The sequence below is a fragment of the Electrophorus electricus genome, chromosome 17 (genome assembly GCF_013358815.1).
Source record: "Electrophorus electricus isolate fEleEle1 chromosome 17, fEleEle1.pri, whole genome shotgun sequence".
Taxonomy (NCBI): domain Eukaryota; kingdom Metazoa; phylum Chordata; class Actinopteri; order Gymnotiformes; family Gymnotidae; genus Electrophorus; species Electrophorus electricus.
This window is the reverse complement of record NC_049551.1, coordinates 11,227,653-11,251,547: the sequence shown is the minus strand read 5'-3', so window position 1 is coordinate 11,251,547 and position 23,895 is coordinate 11,227,653. Positions and strand designations below refer to the sequence as shown.

Below are 23,895 nucleotides of genomic sequence, written 5' to 3'. Positions count from 1 at the left end.
TTCTTCATACACACACGACAAATCGGAAGATCCCTGTAGCAATTCGGCACCTTTCACACAGACATTTGACTGAAACTTCAGGTTAGGAGTAAAATATATAGATGCTTGATTTGGAACATAATGATTGGGTTTTCTGATGTTTGTTATTAAATTGGACACATAATACCAACAGAAGAGTAGTGCAGTAGTGGCACATAAAAAATAACTATTTAATAATCAAACAATTGGTAAATCGATAATAATAAGCCCATAAAACATATGGGATGTGTTTGTGTCCATTCAGCTGTATTCCTAAGCGGTTTTAATTTAACAGTGTGACAATACTGTTTGCTGATTATTGGTTCTCTATAACACATTCAGTCTATGAAACATGCAGCTGGTCAGTGTTTTGTAAAAGTACCGGAAATACCTGCAGTATGCTTTAAAAAGGACACTCAGGCAGCTAGCCTATACCGGTGCCATAGCAATGTCACAGAGAGTTCCAGAAGCTGCTCCTGTAGGGCCTTTGATGCCCAGGCTTCATTTAGGTGGCGTTTAGGGCTCTGGGTTTTCATTTAGGTGGCGTTTAGGGCTCTGCGTTTTCATTTGGTGGCGTTTAGAGCTCTGGGTTTTCATTTGGTGGCGTTTAGGGCTCTGGGTTTGATGCAGTAGGGAGTAGGGTGGAGGGGGACAACTGACGCTCAGCACCTCGATGCTAGCGTCTTTCACGGCTGCTTGGCCTTCTCCGTTTTCTCCCCCTCGTGTGGCACAATGCGGCATGGGTAAAAAGGCTTGCCTGCCCCAGCAGATCAGGTGACCTCTTCTGCCTGTCCTGGCCTGGCAGCTGGGTTCCAGGTCCCCGGTCTTAATTATGCTCGTGCAATATTGAAAAGGAAGCGGACACCGCGCCATGGCCCTTCTTTGCGTTTCTGCCCAGTAACATGAGTTTGCAGTTCCTATTTCTCCTCTGTCAGACTGGTCCTGACTCGGGCCTCCAGCAGGTCAGCAGGGTGGCGGCCCACCCCGTGTCCATCATTAATATTTACGCGTAGGCATCGCTGTGGAGGCCGGAGACGAGCACGCACCTGCGGTACACGCGCACCGCGCAGAACGGGTTGGTTTCAGCAGGTTTTGCATCCTTTCGTTTTCAGTGACGTTCGCTGAGATGGAAGAGGGTTAAGCTCGACAGAGTTCTCTCTGTTCTTGTATGATCGGAAGCTCTGCTTTCACACTTGTGGATCGTGGTGTTCTGTCAGCATCTGAGTTGTGATGCAGAGCAGATAATTGTCCATAAACTCTCTGCTCTTCAGGAGAAAAGCTGTACTTCTTTTCCCCAGTTGTTGGGTGTGGATGTGGGAAAGTGTGTGTGTAAGAGACGGTTTTTGGCAAATGAGAATTCCTGGTTATCTCCTCTCCTCCTCCTCCCATTCCCACTCTCCACGTGGGCATTTTGGTTCTGGCCACCCTGGAGAGACAGCATGACCCGAGCATGACTGGAGACGGGTGTAGATCAGCCGTCAGAGAGACTGCGGCTGTGCCCGTGGAAGCATGATTTCGACTTCTTGTGGGGCGTGGTGAAGCGACGGAGACGCAGGCAGGGTTGCTGCGTTACACAGAGAGAGAATTAACAAAAAAAAATAAAAAATCATACAGAGAAAATGAAGGAAGAGAGAAAGGGGATAGAGGGATGGGAGAGGAGGATGGGAGCGAGGGAATGATGGAGGACAGAAATAGAAGCAGAGGGAGTGGAAGAGAATGGAAAGAATCAGAGAAACTGTAGACCAGGAGAAGAGGCCTGATGGTGAGGCCTTTGTAGAGAGTGCGATCACAGTGGACTTTAGGCTGCTCCTGTGCCTGGAATCAGTGTGCCCATGTGTTCTTTCAGACTGACGCACTGAAAGGTGCCATTTTGCCTTGTATTGTGTGATTTTGTTTTTTTTTTGGGGGGGGGGGGGTTGTTTTGTTTTTTTTCTTTTTACATGAAAATGCAGTCAGGCTTACAAGCTGTACTCAAGGACTGGTGTCCTTCTTTGGTGTGGTTTGTTCCGGGTAAGGCTACAGTTTGTCTCCTGTGACAGCTGAAATTCTTTTCATTGCTTCTTATCTGCTCTGTTCTCCTTTCCTTTCTCTGCTTTCTGCTGTATTCTCCTCTGCTCTCTTCTCCGCTCTCCCCTCCGCTCTCCCCTCGGCTCTCTCCTCCGCTCTCCCCTCCGCTCTCCCTTCTGCTCTCTCCTCTGCTCTCCCCTCTGCTCTCCCCTCCTCTCTCTCCTCTGCTCTCCCCTCCCCTCTCCCCTCCTCTCTCTCCTCTGCTCTCCCCTCCTCTCTCTCCTCTGCTCTCCCCTCCCCTCTCCCCTCCTCTCTCTCCTCTGCTCTCCCCTCCTCTCTCTCCTCCACTCTCTCCTACGCTCCTTTCTCTTCTCTCTGTACTCTGTTTGCATGGTCCTCTGGTCTGCTTGCTGGTGCTCTTGTCAGCAGTGCTGCTTTAATTGGATTGTGCTTCTGGCTGTGTTGGTCCAGTTGTATCCGGTTACTGATGAAGGGGGCCAGCCTCAATAATAGATATCCCAGACAATAGAGCCGGCACATGCGAGCCCGCCCACACACACACACACACACACACGCACACACGCACACACACGCACACACACACACAGTCACCCTCCCAGCCAGTGTGCATGCTTGCTGAACAGCTGTTGTGGACTACACTGCCTCTCGAGATTGCTTACTAACCTGTTGCCTCCCGCATTCCGCCTCTCCCTTTGTCTCTGTGTGTCTGATGGCCCTGTCGTACTGGGTCACCTGTTACCAGGAGCATGGCCTTACTGTTCTCCGGGCTTGGACTGAGTTCATTTTGTGCCTGGACGAACCCCTCCTCTCCCCTTCTGCCTTCAGTTTTACAAGCACAGTGATGCGAGTGTATCTATATGCACACACTCATGCGCTTTCTCCCTCTCGTACACGCGCACACACACACCCGCCCTGATCTCCCTTTCCGTACGCTGGTGTCTCTCTCTCTCTCCATCCCTCCCTCTCTCAACAGTGTAAGCCTCTCTCTTACTTACTCCACTCTTGGTCCTGAATGCAATTCTCTCACATCCCTCTCTCTCTCTCTCTCTCTCTCTCTCTCTCTCTCTCTCTCTCTCTCTCTCTCTCTCTCTCTAACACTCCTCCTGCCTCTACCTCAACTCTGTCTGACCTGTCTCTCTCCTCTGTCTGTTCTGTCACTTGTCTACCCAGAGGACTAACTTGGCATGCTGTCAATAACGTGCAGGTACTGTAACCTCGTGTGCAATTTTGAACAGCCTTGTCTTTTGCTGTTGTTTATTTCGTTTGTTTGCACAGACTTATCCAGTAGATTGTGACATGTAACAAGTGTAACAGCTGTTATCAGGACATCTGCTGCCATTGTGTTGTACAGATCTCACTGATAAACACCTTCAATACACCAGTATTGAAGGTTGCAAGTTTACCACTGATGTTTTTAATTTCCTCTTCTTTCTGTTTTGGGGGATGTGGTGTTTTACCAGAAATTATAGCTTTTAGAGAGGGAAATGTCTCTATGTACTGATTATGATCCTCTTGATATTGTTGGCAGTTCCTCTTACATTAGGTCAAAAATAATCTGGAATTCATGCTTGTTAATAACTAATCTACATGGGTATGTTTGGTATGTTTGTATGTTGCGGGTGGTGTTTAGATGGCGAGTCATTTGCATGCTTCTCTGCCCGCTCCACCTGTTAATGGAAGCAGAGTTTGTGCTCCGTTTCTCCTACGTCTGGCCTGAATATGTGACGGCCCAGTGTCTCTGTGAATGTGCTCGCCACACGACAGCAACGCAGCACCGAGCACAGGAAGACGGCGTCGCTCCAACCCGATCTGTTCACACGGGTGACTGCACAGCCTGTTATTTATGGGATTAGTGAAGAATCTTCGCATGACCTAGTCCAAACAAAACAATGAAATCGATTGAACTCTTATTTGTTTTGAACTATTTTATTAATCTTAATACCAACATCTGCAGTCTGGAGAAGCCAAAAAAGGCCCGAAAAGGTTTATGACAGGCTAAACACACACTCAGACCCTTTACGTGTGTGTGCGCGCCTTCATGCAAGTGCACTCGGACATTTGGTGCGAACATGGGAGTGCATCGGAGATAAATGACAGATGAGGCAAATAGTTAATTTGGCAGAGTGTATGGGTAATGTGAATGAGCTGAAGAGTAATTCACGTGCACAATGAAAAGCTTTTTTTCCTTCAGAATTTGCTTAGTGACTATTTTAGTTTATGTCACAATTACTAACAATAAACTGCATTGACAGTGTGACCTCGTTACCTGTTGGGACGCACGTTTTCTCATATATTTGCTCCTTGACCTCTTCCTGTTTTAGACCTGTAATTCTTACGACATTTCTTTCTTGGGCTGAGTCTGGTATGGCAGAAACTGATTTCCATTACAGAAGTGCATCTCCTTTAGGATAAGAATACAAGAGGATTTAGAATACACGTATGAGACCCAATACTACCTCCTACCTTCTCATTCTCTGTGTGTGCGTGTGTGTGTGTGTGTGTGTGTGTGTGTGCACACTCGTGGTTCAGAAATGACAAAGATTGTTTGTCACAATTGATTATAACTTATGATATACCCATAATAAAACTTTACTGAATAAAACGGCAGATTTTACCAGAAAACAGCAGCAAACGGGCAAAAGTAATCAAACATTTCATTGAATTGAAACTAAGATCTTGTTTGTCAGTTTAATTTACTTAATCTGATTCTTTAAAAAAAAAAAACAAATACAGTTAAACACAGCAGTATCAAAAAACAGAAATACAGTTACACATCAAACTGTTTAGGCCGATTTATATTTATGCCATAAATTCAGAACACCTGAATACACATTAAAATGAATGATTCTCACAAAAATAACCGGGCTAAAGGGCAGGTTAATGACCTTAACATTTGAGCAAATTGTTCATATACGCCTTTCCATATGTTCTATTCGAAAAGTTGATTTGAAGGAAATTTAATTTCTGTCTCATTGATGGTAAAAACCAATTGATGCCATATACCGTCTTGTGTGAAAACCAGACAGACAGACATCAGATCAGACCTTAGATCGGATCTTTTGCATGAAGAGAGAGGGAGAGCGTTTGGCCTTTCAGCATTTCAGCATCAATATTTCTATAGTTTCACATACTTTATAGAAAATGAACAGTGTGACCACCCACCCAAGTGCCGGCCAACCCAAGTCTGCCTTCATTACAAGACTTATTCATTTGTTTGGAGTTATTTATATATAAGTAATCATACTGCAAACACCATTGTTTCCTCTTCATTCAGACATCTGGCTTCAGTGTCGTGAACACGCCACGATGCCCTGCCTGACTGATATGTGAATCCAATAACTCTGCTATGAGCCACGGGAGTGAATAAACACAAGGCATCAGAAAACATCAAACCGCCTAGGTGTTGTTTTCACGTTGCGTAACATCTGCGGGAGAGGGAGAGTTGGTTTCACCACCCCGTGCGTCTCCGGTCACCCGCTCTGACCCTCGAGAGACGAGGCGATGGTTTATCCTCCCGGCTTATTTTGGTTCTCTCGTGTGAGGAGATGTGAGAGAAGTCTGACAAGACCAAAAGCCAGTTGCTGGTGCGCATTCATACCGTTTGTTCTGCGCACCAGCAAAGAGTGCTCACTGCTACACGGATCCACTCATCAGTTCACTTACCAATTCAGCTGATGGAAAATGTTATGTTCTGACATCACCACAGTAAACGGGCAGTTTGACCCAGCAACACGCAGTAGTAACAGTAACCACACAGCCTAGTGTCTCCAGGCTGCCGGTATTGATTTCTTGGCTGTCAGCTCAGTTTTTATTTTTCGAATCACTAGTAAGCTTTGGGTGATTCTGTACCTGACTGGTGACGCATGCTTCTGAAAGACTAATCCATAAGGATAAGGTCGTCTTCGGACAGAGCAGTGCATAAGGTAGACGAATGTTTGTTATCTGTGCGTGGTTAAGGGTAGACTTAGGAAGCGCAGAATTACAAACTGATCTTTCTTTTGTAGGTTTCATTAACATTTTACAGATTCATCCACATTTAAAACCAGGAAAAGTGGCATTTAGAATTTCAAAAGACCCCTATGAGAATAGGGTCCAATATCCATCTGGGAACATAATGGCTTTATTTAAATGCTGTGTATTTTTTGGCTTTGGCTGAAATATAAACAGCTGTACTAGTTGGTGAATGTCTTTTAATCAGATTTTTCATGTTACTGTCACAGAGTAAGATGGCACTAGACTCTGGCTGGCACATCCATTTGGAAACCACACTAACCTCAGTGTGAGCTGTTGCCATGAATATTCCCTTTTGGTTATTAAATCAGCAATTCAGTATCGCACTGTGCCTGGAGGATTGAGTCCTCGCATGTTGTCGTGGATGATGGGCAGAAGCCTGAAACGGTGATTTGGCACAGTGGCTGTGTTGCATTCCCCGACACCTTTAACCCATCCTGCTGTGGTTTGTTTTGCTTCAGCTGTGTTGTAGCATGTGACGCGCGCTGTTTTGCAGATGTTTTGCTTTTCCCACCTTAAAAAGCTGTCGTAGAGCCTGCATCAGGCTGGCCTCGAGTTCAATGAACAGTGAAAATTGTAGATTGGTGTTATTAGCTTTGGCATCTCTGACAATCTGATTAATTTTTTTCTGGTTTGGTGTTAAAGAATATCCCTGCAACAAAGAATAGAATGTTAAGGGTTTTTTTTTTTTAGTTAAATGATTTTTTTTTCTTCTGAGCTCCACTGTGTAATGTAAGCTTCTAAGAAGCAAGCTTACATATCTATCAGAGATGAGGGCAAATTTTCACCCAAGGGCTACAGCACAACATTCTCTACTTGGTTCCTTGGACATTATATCATATTGACAAAAACATTATATTCTGCTCTAATTTACACTTGGACATCTGTAAAGATGTTTTGTGACAACAGCTGTTGTAAAAAGCACTGTATATCTAAGTTTGCCTTTGACTTAGGTTTCCTCTCTTAAAATCTTTCTCCGTCTCTTTTGTGTACTTATTTTGCATTTTCATAAATACCCATTAGAACATCTATTCAAAAAGAGGTGTACTCATGTACTCGATCACTCTACAGAGGATGGAAATATAAAACAGATTCCTCTTGGGTCATATTACATTATGTTTACTGAGACTTCTCTTAAACATCTAAGCAAATTTTGTGTATTGTTCTTTCAAGTATTTCTTGAAATATAGTCATGAGAAGGTTTTGTTATGGTACATTGGTGTTTAGCCAGTCCTTGGGAGAAGGTCACCACCTCATCTTCTCCAACTACTGGCCATGCACTACGGTTCAATGCATCAACATTAAGGGAGGAGTGCTCCCATCTCTCTACTGTGCAACCAGTCATCCGATTGGTTGATGCGTTGCTTGGCTACAGGGTGACACCCTCATTGCCTTCTCTCTCTGCCAATGACAGGAGAGCCAATTAGTTTTCTTCCCTCTTGCCTTCGCATATTTCAAGAAAAGCAGCATGCTTGTGTTCCTTCGAAACCTGTCTACGCTTGTGCATAATGAGTGTTGTGTTGTGTTGAGCAGATGTATGATGTCATTCTGGGCTACAGACCTTAACCAGTAGCTGCAGGTTGGGCATCAGTCCTGGCAGTGCAGGAGAGAAGACTGTTTCTGAAATGGGCACTGTTCCTCCCCACTTACAGAAGCCCAGGCTGGGAGCGTGAGGGGTTCCTCCCCACTTACAGAAGCCCAGGCTGGGAGCGTGAGGGGTTCCTCCCCACTTACAGAAGCCCAGGCTGGGAGCGTGAGGGGTTCCTTCCCACTTACAGAAGCCCAGGCTGGGAGCGTGAGGGGTTCCTCCCCACTTACAGAAGCCCAGGCTGGGAGTGTGAGGGGTTCCTCCCCACTTACAGAAGCCCAGGCTGGGAGCGTGAGGGGTTCCTCCCCACTTATCTCTCCCTCTCTTTTACTCTGCCATGTTTAATCTTCCCCTGCCCCCCCTCACATTCATGCTCTGCCTCAGTCTCTCCCTTTTGCTCTCTCACACTAATTAAAAGCACTTAATGATGATGGTGTAGAACAGGCTGAATGTCCTGCCTGGTGTGGTCAGCTCTGCTGGTGTAATCACCAGTGCCACCTGAGCTAATCCTCCAGGAGGGTGCTTGGAGATATGGCGGTTACCATGCAGAGAGTGTGTGCGAGCGCGCGAGCGTGCGAGGCACTTGCGTGATTTCATTAGCCTCGGAGCAGCACGGGTCAGAGCAGGATCCCTGCGGTCCATTTGTTTCTCGCTCGCCACACGAAATGTCAGCAGCACCAGAAAAGAGCTTAGCTGTAAAGGGTAAAGAGATCCGATCTGGGTTGGGCGTGGTTTTTTCCTCTCGCTCTCCTTTTGCATATTCATATACTGAAGCTCATTTGAATATGCTCTTAAAAAAAAAGGCAAAAGATAAGCCCTCAGCCCCTGCCTGGTAAAGAAGTGAATAAGGTTGGGGGTGGGGCGGCACAGCATGACATTAACCGTCTCTGCGGCAACACAAACTCCCTCCCTTTGTGCTTCACCTGGTAGAGCTGTGTCCGTGGGTGTTTGGTGAAAGGCAACCCCCCACCCACCCACCCCTGTCCACTGCCGGTAAGCTCCACCATGCATACTAATAATAATGCTGGGTCAGGCTTGACATTAATAAGGAACACCAGCTGTCTTGTTTTGTGATTCAGAAGTGCTCCCTGTGCTCCTCTCTGAGCTTTAGGATATGGCAGACTGTGACCTGACACTGGACTACTGGGGCAGATTCCCTTATGTTTGTTTTGCTTTACTGGATTGTGGCCTTGTCGATCCGTTTGCCCCCCACCTATTGATTCTGGGTTGTTTTTTTTATAGACACTTGGAAAAGGCTGCATGCTCATGTTATTACCACAGAGAGGAATATATTGTTTATGCTATACAGTTTTCTAAAAAGCACCTCAGAGATAATAGCTACAATAACACTTTAAGCATTTGTCTGAATGTGTCTAGAAAGCTGCATGTTGCCACGTTGCTTGTACATGGCCTTACCCTTCAAGACTGGTCTCATCCTGCATCTTTCTCTTCAACGACTGAGTTGAAGAGCCTCTCAGCTTGTTCGTTGTCTGAATACAGTGAATGTTTCCTGGATGGTCACTCAAAGTCAAATTTATTTCTTTCGTGCTTTTTACAACAGCCATGGTCACAAAGCAGCTTTACAGACGTCCTGGGCCAAGCCCCCAGTGAGCAAGCCAGAGGCGACAGTGGCAAGGAAAATCTCCCTAAGAGCACGAGGAAGAAACCTTGAGAGGAACCAAGACTCGGGGGGGGGGGGGGGGGGGGGGGGGGGGCTCATCCTCTGTCCACTCTTTTTCTAGCTCTGAATGAAAAAACAGTGAAGTTAGTAGCTGTGCAGGAAGTCCGCTGGTATTCGCTCCTGTTTAGGAGGAAATGTGGATGAGCAAACGTCCTCTACTGCCTGCTTCACCCAGCCATTGTGCATCAGCCATCTTGTAGCAGAGTACACCATGTTCTGATCTGGGCACCTTCTGAACACTAAGCTGCTAATGGCTGTGTGTGTGTGTGTGTGTGTGTGTGTGTGTGTGTGTGTGTTAGCTGCTCTTCTTGAGAATTGACTGTTCTGATGAAATACTCCTCCTAAATTTAACACATGCATTAATGCTATACTTGAAATAGTACTGTTTTATATGCATTTTGCCTAATGGTACAGATGGCGTCACCATTGTAATTTATGAAAATGTACTTTTACATTTTATTAGCATATAAACCTCAGAGTTGCTTATGCTCAACCTGTCTATACCTGCAAATTAAAGCTACAGTCAGTGGGTTGTTTTCAGTATCTCATGACATAGTGTTTGTTTGCTTGGTTTAAAGGTTTATAATGTATACTTATTTTAAGATAAAAATAATGGTTATATCACTGGTCATGAAAGAGTGGCTTTGGAAAACAACTAGCATTGTTAAAAGTACTCTCAGTGCTCAGTTTTAGAGCCTATATTCTAGAAATTGCTGTTTCATAAGATGAAAGGTTTACACAAGCCATATGAAATATGAAAACATAACAGCACTTTCTACTGCTGATAGTTACCGTTTTACATCCCCTTCCTGTCAGTCCACTAGCTTCCGTTATCGTGGTTTTGTAGGTTCAGCCAAAGCAGGGGTGCAGCTTTCATGCAAGAGCTGTGAAAATATACGTTGTATAAACGGTGGTTTGTAAGCGTGCCATAATCATGGTTCCTCTGTTTGTTGTGGCTTTCAGTGGGCATCTGAAGAGCCTCCCGCGTCTGCGTTCCTGTGCGGCCGAACTACCATGAGCAGTTCCACTCCATCCACAGGTAGAGCCCATGCCCTGTGTCTCCACATCAGTTCATACACACCGGTGACTCAGAGGCCACACACTTATGACAAAGATGTCTGTGATTAGAAATGTTTATTTTAAACCTTAAGAGGGGTGTCCCGAAATGCCTCGCGATTGTCTGCACCCTTTAAATCTCCAGTGTGACAAGCGCCGACGTCACGTGATCAGTTGAGGTGCGTTATGTTCTTCCATGGTGTGGTTCTTCAGACCTGTGTCACTTAAACGTACATCAGTGTTCGGTTGAAGCGGAGGACTTCGAGCGAGTTTGTTTGGCTTTTTTAGTATATGTTTTTGTGGGAAGGTGAATGAGGTGCTGCGCTGCATTAGTTGAAGCGTTGAATGTGCTGTTAGAGATCCAAACTGGGAGCTCTGAGGCAACACGTGCCTTAAGATTAGCACTGAAGTGGTTGAATGAACTCCCACTACCTGTCCATATGATCCATATTTGTCCGATTGAATCACAACGCAGATTTGGGTGCCATTTAAAAGGATAGTTCGGTGAAAATAAAGTTTACATCAGATTTGTAATTTTTAATATATTACTATGGTCATAGTAGCTCTCTTGCTCTCTCTGTTTGTGTCTCTCTTTGTCTGTGTCTCTCACTCCTCTCTCACCCTTTCTGTGTGTCTCTCTCTTTCCTGTGCATATCAGTTTACTCAGTCTTGGGTAAACTATAGGCAGTGCATTAGTGGACACTTGATTAGAATACTGAATCAGTACTTTACAGGTGCACGGAACCACAGACTAAGGTGTCAGTAGGGACTGTTATTTCTATTTGCACAACCACCACCTTTAAATGTGACCTCAGACACCCTCCTCTCACCCATGATCTAGTTTATCATTCACTGATGTAATAATACAGTCTTCTCCTCTGTGTAAAGACTTAAATGTGTTCACAGGATGATATGGCTGACACTGGGTGTTACTCTAAAACAATTCCCCAATGCTTCCTGCTGGCCTTGAGATGCTGTAGAGACAAAACTGGTCACCAGCCTCAAGAATGCAAGGTCACTGGTGACTCACGTTGACAAGTGAAAGTAGTGGTGATCATTTTGATAGCCGCCCTTTGTTCATTTACCCAACCAGTCTACACACAAACAGCCTGCAGAACCTGGAGAGAAGATTCATGTGGTGTATCTTAGGGTCTGGTTAGGGTTATCCCCAACCCATATGGAGTATCTTAGGGTCTGGTTAGGGTTATCCCAAACCCATATGGAGTATCTTAGGGTCTGGTTAGGGTTATACCCAACCCATATGGAGTATCTTAGGGTCTGGTTAGGGTTATCCCCAACCCATATGGAGTATCTTAGGGTCTGGTTAGGGTTATCCCAAACCCATATGGAGTATCTTAGGGTCTGGTTAGGGTTATCCCCAACCCATATGGAGTATCTTAGGGTCTGGTTAGGGTTATCCCAAACCCATATGGAGTATCTTAGGGTCTGGTTAGGGTTATACCCAACCCATATGGAGTATCTTAGGGTCTGGTTAGGGTTATCCCCAACCCATATGGAGTATCTTAGGGTCTGGTTAGGGTTATCCCAAACCCATATGGAGTATCTTAGGGTCTGGTTAGGGTTATACCCAACCCATATGGAGTATCTTAGGGTCTGGTTAGGGTTAACCCAAACCCATATGGAGTATCTTAGGGTCTGGTTAGCGTTATCTCTAACCCATATGGAGTATCTTAGGGTCTGGTTAGGGTTATCCCAACCCATATGGAGTATCTTAGGGTCTGGTTAGGGTTATCCCAACCCATATGGAGTATCTTAGGGTCTGGTTAGGGTTAACCCTAACCCATTTGGTGTATCTTAGGGTCTGGTTGTTCTTGTTGTCTGCTTGCTCTTATACACCTAAACCTGATGTTGGATCAAGGGAATCGGATAGCCTGTGCTTCCAGAACCAAAGCTAGGCACCTCTGTGCTAAGATGCGGTAATAGGGTACTGAAAGTGCTAATTATGGGGGTGTATGTTTGTCAGGTTCTCTGGTTGTAAACACGGGATGAATTCAACAGCAACTGTAGCATCATTTCAGCTCTTTTTCTTTAGCAGTTGCTGCATGTAGTAATCATCTGGTCTTCAAAGCAGTGCTTAAGGTTCTTTTGCGAGAGCGGGGGGTGGTGTCTCCTCTAACCCATCGCGCTGGTGTCAGTACGTCACAAGCAGGTGTCTCAGCTGCAGCAGTGTGCGGACACCCCAAACTACCTCTTCTACATCATTCCTCAGAATTTGAAAGCGCACACACACACACACACACACTGTCCGTAGGGACCACTCTTCCAGAGCCATACAAGAAGCATTTTCTGCTCCTTTTTTCGGCTTTTATTCTTTTTGACTTTCTCAAGTGAGGATGACTGGGGGAAGAAGCAAAAACCTCATCAACTTTGGGGGCGTGTGCGTGTGTGGGGCACGGGATGAAAGTGGCCGGGATGGGAATTCTCTCAGGAAGGGCCGGAATTTGTAGAATGGCTGATATAGAAGTCGCTGATGACTGGTAATAAACCCTTGCACTGTGGACTGCATTCCTTGGATTCCGAGGTGTCCTAGCAACAGTCTTACATTAGCAAGACTCTGGCCGAAGCATCACTGAATGCTCCTATGAGAACAAAGCTGCTCCAAAAACAAAGAAGTAGTAGTTGTAGTTGTAATAGTTGTAGTTGTTTTAGGGACTATACAGGCAAAGAGGAGCTCCTACGGCCTCCTCTTAACATGCTGCCAGTGTTGCTTGCTAAACGTTAACTTGCGTATTTAAGACAATCTTAATGCTGTTATGCTCTTGGGAAACGGGCGCTGAGCTAGGATTGTTTATTGTGCACATCATACACATCACACATTTTGAACTGATATTTTACCATTTAGTTCAAAATGATAAATATTTGGTTTTCACACGATGTCCTCTTTCAAACCCCGTGTCACATTTGGTTCAGAAGATGGATGCTGTAATGGCCTCAAATGCACAGTGTGATGTGTGTGGGGATGAAGGGTCGACAGGAAGCAGATCATTGGCAGTTCTCTGGCTGCATGTCAGGACCAGTGTCAGCCACAGCAAGGGCTGCACCGGGCAGGAAACAAAAGATGCATGCACATGTTCTCCCTGCGTGCTGTGTGTTTGTTTAGGGCTGCGTCTTAATGAAGATTGGATTTAAGGCCAGTCATTTTTCTGTTTTCTTTGGGTCTGCCTGCAAATGAGGAGATCAATTTTCGATCAAAAGCAGTCATGAGCTGTGTATTCCCCAAATTTTGCACTTAAAATCCAGCTTCCCTCCTAAACAACATTCTCATTCTCTCTCTGAGAGTGCCCCTGTGGTTTTCCGCTCATGGTGCAGTGTAGTTCCTTTCCTCTGCCTGTTCTCTCTGCATGTGGTAAGCTATGGTAAGCAGAGTTCCTTCCGGAATGGTCTACACTGTCCTTCCAGAATGTCCTATACTGTCCTTCCAGAACGTTCTACAGTATCCTTCCAGAACGTCCGCCACTTTAATGTTCATCTCTCTCTTGTGCTGGAGGTAGAAGGCATCTGAATGGGTCGCTATGCGCCTTTAAAACGGGTTTGTTACTTTGACTGGGCCTGAAGGGAGAAGGAACTGAGAAGAATAAAGACAGACCACTGGTAGAGGGCAGTGGTAGTCTTGAATGAAATGTGGGGATTATTTTTTCACTTTCCTGCACACACAGCCAGGATGGGGAATTTTCTTCCTCCCTGAGAAAAAGTCTCTGCACAGTTTGGATTTTCCATGCTTGAAGATTGTGGGTCGGTTTGGAGAGTGATAAGGAGAGATGGGGTTTCATGTAAAACACTGCAGCCTTCATTCTGTGTTTTTAAAACACCTCCCTCATGTGGCATCGCTCCCGCCCTCCTGTTTTGATGTAATGGAAAGAGTCAGGAAGGTTGCAGCTGGTGCCCCTGTCGGTTAGCACGTCTCTTCCTTTAATATTCCTGTGCATTCCACAAAAACTATTCATTAATTCAGGTTTGCTACTTTCCAAAAAGGTACAGAACCACACATGGTGCCCGGTTGCACACAGCTCTCTGAAGCCCATTCCTGTTGCAGGGCCAGTGTACTTCCTGTTCTGTGTCATGTGACTGTCATTGAAATGTCATTCAATCAAGTCAAATGTACAGTATTTATATAATTCTTTTTATAACACATGTTGTAACAAGGCAGCTTTATAAATGTATGGGTCCAGATTCTTAATAAACAAGCCAGAGGCAACTCCTTTAAAATCCTTTGTGCGGCCCAGCTAGTAACCATTCCACACTTTATTATAACGTTTTTAGTCACCACTTCAGTGTAGATGTGGAACCTCAGTTACATCAGTAGGCAGTTACACCAGTAGGTCTAGGCTGGAGCCTCAGTTATTCTGGTGGGTCTAGGCTGGAGCCTCAGTTACACCAGTAGGTCAAGGCTGGAGCCTCAGTTATTCTGGTGGGTCTAGGCTGTAGCCTCAGTTACACCAGTAGGTCTAGGCTGGAGCCTCAGTTATTCTGGTGGGTCTAGGCTGGAGCCTCAGTTACACCAGTAGGTCTAGGCTGGAGCCTCAGTTATTCTGGTGGGTCTAGGCTGGAGCCTCAGTTACACCAGTAGGTCTAGGCTGGAGCCTCAGTTATTCTGGTGGGTCTAGGCTGGAGCCTCAGTTACACCAGTAGGTCTAGGCTGGAGCCTCAGTTATTCTGGTGGGCCTCAGTTGCTCTGGTGGGTAAAGGAGGAGCCTCAGTTATTCCAGTGGGTAAAGGAGGAGGAGTGGAGTGATGGAGAATTGATGGAGGAGGAGGGGAGTTTTGGAGGAGGGTTAGCTTGCCATGTACGGTGGTGGGCATCTTCTCCAGCCATGCAGCTGTGGTGACGCAGCCAGCTGAACACATTTTCTTTTTAGCATCAACGTTCCTCTTGGTCTTCTCTACTCAGGTTGATGGAATTAACTGTGGTGTGTGTGTGTGTGTGTGTGTGTGTGTGTGTGTGTGTGTGTGTGTGTGTGTGGTGCACATTGCCCTTCCCAGTATGTGCCCACACTCCACCTGCCGCATGTCTACAGTGGGATGTTGGGTAATGTACTGTCTGTGAAAGACATTCTGCAGTCACTGTAATCTTTCAGGGCAGGTCTTGGTTTCTGAGAATACATATTTGTGCTGTTGTAATAAAATATAATAAACAATCTATAGACTACAAACAATCAAGGGCTTTGTGGAAAGATGGAAAACTTCTGGTTTTTTTCCCCACTGTTTCGATCTAATTATTCCAGAACGTTACAGTTATTGTTTAACTCCTAAGGCTGTAAAACACCTGGATAGCACAAGAAACAAAAAGAGAAAGAAAAACGCAAGCGATGTCAAAAACAAGACGTGAAAGCGATCTTGGGGCAGTGGGAGGCCTCTGTGCGCACTCTCTGGACATCGTCTATGCTTTGATCCAGCGAAGGGTGAAAACTGCAAAGCTGAACTCCTCCAGAACCAGGGGAGTGATGGGATGCAGCCATGCTTGTTAAATGTAGACATGGAAAACACACTGCGTCTGTATATGTGCGTGCATGTGTGAGAGAGGGCTGTGATGTGGCCCTGGACACAGGTCCGTGCCAAACTGACCTCAGTAGGCAGCGTTTGGAGTCCGCCAGACTACATAAACCCAATAATCCTGCAGGAAGCTTCTCTTATTGTTGTGGTGGGCACAGAGTTGCTGTGCACTAGGCGTGGTGTTTGCAAGCCTGGCACTTTTGGTATTTTACCCTCTGACTCTTCATATAAGACCTTATTTCTTTAAACAATGCTGTTCAATGTTGATGTAATTTCAACAAAATCAGTGGCATTTGGTGTTGCTAAATGGAGTTGTAAGAACTGTTTGCAAGTCTTATTTTTTGAACATTTTTTGAGTGTTCCACGCCACAAAGCCACAATCAGGGATGCAGACAGGAAGTGTGTGGTATATAACCACTGATGTGTGAAGATGACATTCGTTGCTGAAGAATGGATGGATAGGAATAGAATCTCCTTTGTTCAGACCTGCATGACTGACAGGACTGATGTCGGCCTCCGCTCTCCGCTCATTCAGGTTTCAGCCCTGAGGCTGGCGGTGGGGTTTTATCTGGAATCCCTGCGAGCGCCTTTAACCCACCTCTTCCCCCCCCCCCCCCCCCCCACTTTATTCTATTTCCAGCTAATGGCAACGAGAGCAAAAAGTACAAAGGAGACGCATCTCCCAGCGGTACCTCTCGTGTCATCCACGTTCGCAAGGTTCCCCTCGAGGTCTCAGAGGCCGAAGTCATCTCATTAGGACTCCCCTTTGGCAAAGTCACCAACCTGTTAATGCTTAAAGGGAAAAACCAGGTGACTGCTTACTCTATTATCCTCCATTACCTCTACCCACAGACTGTGTATATATATAATATATATGTTGTCCTATTGGGTACCGTTTGTGTGTGTGTGTGTGAATGTGTGTATGTGTATTTGTAAAATAAAGACACTTCATGGAGTGGGTGGGTACGCGTTCTTAATCTTCTGCTGCCCTCATTAGCGGTGTGCTACAAGAGAAAGGGCAGCATACGTTCTGTGCAGCACATCGAGGCGGTTTAATAAGGGACTTTGATAAGAAGCCTGGCAGAAACAGCAGTGCCCCTTCATATTCAAATGGGACGGGCGTTATTTAGACCTGGGGAAATGGACAGGGTCTCCCTCTTGTGATGCATTTATACTGCTGAGGCATAAATTTGGTCATGCTCCATGGTTGGATTCAAAAGAGCCCTGTTTATTAAATCAGCCTCTGAATCCACCACTCTCCTGAACCTTAGTCGAACTACTTGGAATAATTTGAGATGCAGAGGTACTGAGGTACTGGATGAAATTGTGCCCGTTATTTATTTATTTTTTGGACAGTGATTTGATTTTTCTTATTTATCTGAGAGTTTCAGACTTGTCTGTCTGCCTGTCTGTCTATCTATCTATTTCTTGTGTCTGCCTCTTCACATAAGGCTTTTATAGAAATGGCTTCTGAAGAAGCAGCCATCACCATGGTCAACTACTACACCACTGCGACACCCCACGTCCGCAACCAACCTGTCTACATCCAGTATTCCAACCACCGTGAACTGAAGACCGACAACCTACCAAACCATGGGGTGAGAACGTTAATCTATACAGCACCTCCACCTTTAACCTCTGCAGATGGCCTGTGAAGTAATGAGGTATTTAATTAAGGACTGGAACACATTACCTGAGGGGTGTCTAAATAACTGATTCATAAAACACTCACATCAGTCTGAGTTTTCAAATCATCTTTGAGGAAGTTTTCATAGTTTACATGACAGTAATACAAAGTTCTAAATCAGCAGATTTTAAAATAAAAGTCTACATATTATATACTGTATTTTATACTATTTTCAAAGTTGCATAGCATTATAATATCTACATTATAACTACATAGATGATAGCTTGCATTTCATCTGATACCATTTTAAAATAGCATTTTAGTCAGGTTTTTCACCCTTTTGTATTTTCATCACTTTTACTCCTAAGGCAATATGGCAAAACAATTCGTTATTATTCAAACATGGAGATTAGGATTGAAAATTATACACTATATGAAGATTTTCTTTTTGAAAAACCTCCTCAGATAACTGAAACTTCATCTTACTTCAGATTGCTCTTATGTAAAACATGAATATTTAATAATTTAATATTGATTTAAAATACTTATGTAATAAACAAATGTCTTATGTAGACATCCTTCATGTAAAGTGTGACCCGAGTAGTTATGCTGACATTGAACTGCTGGTTTTGATTCTGTTGTGGCAGGCACACTTAGGTTATTTGATTTGGATGATATAAGAGACATATTGACCCGTTTGTCAGCAGGGGATGGTGGGGTTGAAGTCATCGACCTTCCAGTCTGTCACCATGGATATGTCACTGCGTTCTTCTGGGAATGTTAAAGCCACACAGTGGTGGAAGCATTTCTGGGCAGCGTTGGGAGACTGGGTCCACCCGTAGTTGTGTAGGAAGTCTGCGTAAGGGATTCATAGGATTAGACAGTGTAGGTGGTCTATATAAGGGATTCACAGGATTAGGCAGTGTAGATCTACATAAGGGGTTAACAGAGAACATGGTCTTTTTGCTTCATCCCCATCATGTCACCAATTCTTGTCCTTTATGTTTCTGGGGAGCACTGGTAAACTGCTACTGCAATCAGCAACAGTTGGGCCTCCAGGCAAACAGTTGGTGTGAGGTGTGAGGTGCGTTTGTGTGTAAGTGTAAGAGCGAGAGACAGAGAGAGAGCGAGAGACAGAGAGAGAGAGAGAAGCTTTAGAAAAATCTGCTAAAATTACAACATAGTGAAATGTCCCACAGAGAACACAGGCAGCTCTACAGGCTGTCAACGCAGTGCATTCTGGGAATATGACACATTCTGCATCAGCCAGTGACAGCAGCATGATGCCTGGACAGAATCCTGTGCTGCGTATCATTGTGGAAAATCTCTTCTACCCTGTTTCTCTGGAGGTTCTTCACCAGGTAGGCCTACATTTCCCAGAATTTCTACACTAAAATGCCTTTTTAATAACCACCATTGATGTGAATTCGGGTATGAATTTGTAAAAAGGACTAGAAATGTCTGCTCTACTAATAACTCTAGGGTACACCTACTAGCAAATGTCCATAAAACAACTTACCTATGTGTGATGAGTAGGAATTATCTTTCTCAATCTCATTGGCTCTGCTGGCATATCAGTTATTTTTCTGAATATTCTAAAGCCAAATATAAACATTGGAAAATGTATGGTTGTTGAAGGTGTATTGGTATGGCCAAGTTTTAGTCACAAAAACAGGTTCTCGATTAGCTTTCTTATTCTAAAATAACTTTGAAATGCAGATGTAGCTGCATTTTTAAGAAAGCATTTTATCTTTACTCTAAAGTTTTAGAATTTTTGAGTGTCCTTTTTATAATCTTCTTTTTCACCCACCCCTAGATTTTCTCTAAGTTTGGAACAGTCCTGAAGATCATCACATTCACCAAGAACAACCAGTTCCAGGCCTTGCTCCAGTATGCTGACTCCCTGAACGCTCACCATGCTAAAGTGGTCAGTCCCAAAGGCACCACCCGCCATCTCAGAATGCGGCTTTTTGCTTCCTTCTCGCCACGGGTTCCACCGAGCCGACAGACTCCACACGCTCTGTTTAAAACGCTAGCACAGCCAGCTTCCCTGCGCTAAGCATGTGTGAGCGTTTGCCGCGGGCAGTGTGCTGCGTCCTAGTATGTGTGGTCGGTCACTCAGCCCTACCCTTCTCCTGACCCGCCCTCAGCCTCGGTGTACCCATGGTGCACCTGCTCCTCAGTGCCCCCTGTTGTCCTCGACTGATGACTGTGACTGTGCCCCCTTCTCTTCTTTGAGTGGAAAGTTGGGTGGAAATTTTGAAAGTGTTTTTTCCCCTCCTGCTTTCCTGGCTGAAAGCCGGCTCTTGCCGTACCTCGCACTTCTGTGATTAATTTGTCAGTGCAGAGGATATCTAATGAACACCACTGAAGCAGCGAGGGAGAAGGAGCTGTGTGGGTAATTACGCCTCTGGCCTGCGCGTGTTATCTATTGTGCTGCTGCCATGTTGCGTTGCCTCCCTGCACAAAGGAGGCGTTTGTTGGTGTTACAGGAGGAGGGGCAGAATGCTCCGCTCTGAAATGCTCCTTCTGTAAATCACTTGGGAGAAAGGTGAAAAAATGGCCCAAGACACACCTCTTGCTGTTTGGTGTCGGTGAGGAAAAGCAAAAATGAAAAAGGCTTTTCCTTCCATTTTTCCTAAACTACATAAATAACAGAAGTAAAGGCACCCGATTCGTGGATTGGATTGGCCTTCTGTCTGTCACATGATTCACGGATTGCCCTTCGATCTGTCACCTGATTCATGGATTGCCCTTCCATCTGTCACCTGATTCGTGGATTGCCCTTCTCTGTTTTTCTCCTGTGAAGCTCCAGCTGTGTGGAATCTGCTGCTGGGAGGAAGTTTGACTCAAGCGTGTGATCAGGGTTTATTCTAATGAACAGGCATCATGAGGGAAGTTCCATCCCCTTTCCCACCCCGGGGCTACTAGTCTGGCCCACTCATCCCTGTAACCTGTCCTACCCCGTAACCTGTCCTACTCTGTAACCTGTCTTACTCTGCAATGTGCCCTACTCCATAACCTGTCCTACCTTCTAACCTGTCCTAACTTGTAACCTCTCCTACCCCATAACCTCTCCTACTCTGTAACCTGTCCTACCCCATAACCTGTCCTACCCCATAACCTTTCCTACTCTGTAACCTGTCCTACCCCGTAACCTGTCCTACTCTGTAACCTGTCTTATTCTGCAATGTGCCCTACTCCATAACCTGTCCTACCTTGTAACCTCTCCTACCCCGTAACCTCTCCTACTCTGTAACCTGTCCTACCTTGTAACCTGTCCTACCCCATAACCTCTCCTACCCCGTAACCTCTCCTACTCTGTAATCTCTCCTACCCTATAACCTGTCCTACTCCGTAACCTCTCCTACCCCGTAACCTCTCCTACCCTGTAACCTCTCCTACCCCGTAACCTCTCCTACCCCGTAACCTCTCCTACTCTGTAACCTCTCCTACCCTGTAACCTCTCCTACCCCGTAACCTCTCCTACTCTGTAACCTGTCCTACCCTGTAACCTGTCCTACCCCATAACCTCTCCTACCCCGTAACCTCTCCTACCCCGTAACCTCTCCTACTCTGTAACCTGTCCTACCCCGTAACCTGTCCTACCCCGTAACCTCTCCTACCCTGTAACCTGTCCTACCCCGTAACCTCTCCTACCCCGTAACCTCTCCTACCCCGTAACCTCTCCTGCTCCGTAACCTCTCCTACCCTGTAACCTGTCCTACCCCATAACCTGTCCTACTCCGTAACCTCTCCTACCCCGTAACCTGTCCTACTCCGTAACCTCTCCTACCCTGTAACCTGTCCTACCCCATAACCTGTCCTACTCCGTAACCTCTCCTACCCCGTAACCTCTCCTACCCCGTAACCTGTCCTACTCCGTAACCTCTCCTACCCTGTAACCTGTCCTACCCCATAACCTGTCCTACTCCGTAACCTCTCCTACCCCATAACCTGTCCTGCTCCGTAACCTCTCCTACCCTGTAACCTGTCCTACCCCATAACCTGTCCTACTCCGTAACCTCTCCTACCCCGTAACCTGTCCTACTCTGTAACCTCTCCTACCCTGTAACCTGTCCTACCCCATAACCTGTCCTACTCCGTAACCTCTCCTACCCCGTAACCTCTCCTACTCCGTAACCTCTCCTACCCTATAACCTGTCCTACTCCGTAACCTCTCCTACCCCGTAACCTCTCCTACTCCGTAACCTCTCCTACCCTATAACCTGTCCTACTCCGTAACCTCTCCTACCCCGTAACCTCTCCTACCCTATAACCTGTCCTACTCCGTAACCTCTCCTACCCCGTAACCTCTCCTACTCCGTAACCTCTCCTACCCTATAACCTGTCCTACTCTGTAACCTCTCCTACCCCGTAACCTGTCCTACCCCGTAACCTGTCCTACTCTGTAACCTCTCCTACCCCGTAACCTGTCCTACCCCGTAACCTGTCCAGATAAGTTGTCAGACTGGGGGAAGCATTTCTCACTGGGGCTGTGAAGTGGTGAGGTGAATAGTGGGAGAATCCCTGTGAGAGGAAAAAAAGTTTATAGAATAATGACTTCCGTGTCTGCTTTTGTCACAGCTGGATGTGAAGCCGTGTGCGTGCGTATGTGTGTGTGTGTGTGTGTGTGTGTGTGTGTGTGTGTGTGTGTGTGTATGTATGTGTGTGCGTGCGTATGTGTGTGTGTGTGTGTGTGTGTGTGTGTGTGTGTATTCCGATCTGCTTCTGTCTCCCTCTGGCTGTGCTGTATAAATGGTCTTTCTCATCGCCATCTAATACTGATAAATCTTGGGTCTGTATGCTTTAGATTTTAATGTTGTCACTTTGTCATGCACGCACACAAACACATACGTGCACACACACAGACACCTCAAAGGGAAGAGACTAAGTCTGATCTTTAGCTTTCACACATGCACACAGTTGCGAGTTCGTTGTATAACCACATTCAAGGAGAAGATTTATTGTGTATATGTGTGTGTGTGTGTGTGTGTATGTGTGTGTGTGTGTGTGTATATGTATGTGTGTATATGTATGTGTGTGTGTGTGTGTCTGTGTGTGTGTGTGTGTGTATTTGTGTGTTTGTGTGTGTGTGTGTGTGTGTGTGTGTGTATGTCTGTGTATGTGTGTGTGTGTGTGTATTTGTGTGTTTGTGTGTGTGTGTGTGTATGTGTGTGTGTATGTGTGTGTGTGTGTGTGTGTGTGTGTGTGTATGTATGTGTGTGTGTGTGTGTGTGTGTGTGTGTGTGTGTGTGTGTGTGTGTGTGTGTGTGTGTGTGTGTATGTGTGTGTGTGCACGCACATGTCCCTTTGTCATCGAAAGTGCCTTAGATAAAGTCCCATTCTACCTTATCCTAATTTTAGCCTCTAATGTTGCAAGAACTGACATGATGGCATTCTAGAGAGACCCTCTGTCATCTGTGCGCGGTGGGAGATGCTATGAAGCTGTAGGGCAGGATCATCCTGCCCGAGTCCCAGCTTCAGTCACACGGATCGGTGAACACACCGCTAATGAGACCTTCTCAGGGCTTAGTGTTATTAATCTTTTATTTGGCCTAGTGGAAGTGGCTAGTGGAAGTGACATTTTTCCAGAGTGAAACAGAGCTCTGGGCAGACACCTGCAGGGCTGTTATTTGGGAGATGTTTGGCAGTGTTCCAGCTGTCGAGTTGGAGATCTTTATCAGCAGAGAAGAAAGAGCAGCACGAGGCTGACGTGAGCGGGTGTAGCAGCACTCCCCTCTGAGCAGAAGGTCTGAGGGAGCAGGCCAGAGGAAAGCAGAAAGCCGAAGCTCCCTCTCACTTGTTCCTGCTTCCATTCCGACTCCGTTTGTAATTTCCTTTTAATCCTATCGTTAGGTGCTCTCCTATTTCTCTGGTTTCGGATCATGTGGCAGTGTTTAGGGTGGCGATATTCCTGCCACGGGTTTCAGCAGGCGACTGGTTTACATTGCTTTGGAGGGAAAGCGATCCCCTGAACACGACTGGAATGAGCTGAGCCACTGGATCAGGGCAGGTCTACTGCAGTCTCCTGGCGTTACGTGCAGGGTTGAACAGCCTGTGTCTCTCTGGCAGACTCTGGACGGACAGAACATCTACAACGCCTGCTGTACGCTCCGCATTGAGTTCTCCAAGCTGACCAGCCTGAATGTGAAATACAACAATGATAAAAGCCGAGACTTCACGCGGCTAGACCTGCCCTCAGGAGACGGACAGCCCACGCTGGATCCAGCCATGACTGCTGCATTTGGTAATAGTCACATGCACACACACAGACGCGCACACACACACACACGCACACACACACATATTAATTTTGAGACTGGCTGAGAGTGTTGGCGCCCATGTCGTGCTCAGGCTGCTCTTAGCAATGCC

The 23,895-nt window shown here is 45.9% G+C and overlaps 1 protein-coding gene across 2 annotated transcripts in view; it reads left to right on the top strand.

The window, feature by feature from the left end:
- The window catches only part of ptbp3 (polypyrimidine tract binding protein 3), a 51,862-nt gene that overhangs the window by 13,519 nt on the left and 14,448 nt on the right, over positions 1-23,895 (top strand). For both annotated transcript variants that reach the window (XM_027007394.2, XM_027007384.2), the window contains exons 2-7: positions 10,290-10,365; positions 16,534-16,703; positions 17,345-17,491; positions 18,720-18,881; positions 19,337-19,447; positions 23,596-23,770. In XM_027007394.2, the coding sequence (XP_026863195.2) occupies positions 10,341-10,365; positions 16,534-16,703; positions 17,345-17,491; positions 18,720-18,881; positions 19,337-19,447; positions 23,596-23,770 (790 nt within the window). In that variant the 5' untranslated portion in view covers positions 10,290-10,340. The remainder of the gene's footprint in view (positions 1-10,289; positions 10,366-16,533; positions 16,704-17,344; positions 17,492-18,719; positions 18,882-19,336; positions 19,448-23,595; positions 23,771-23,895) is intronic.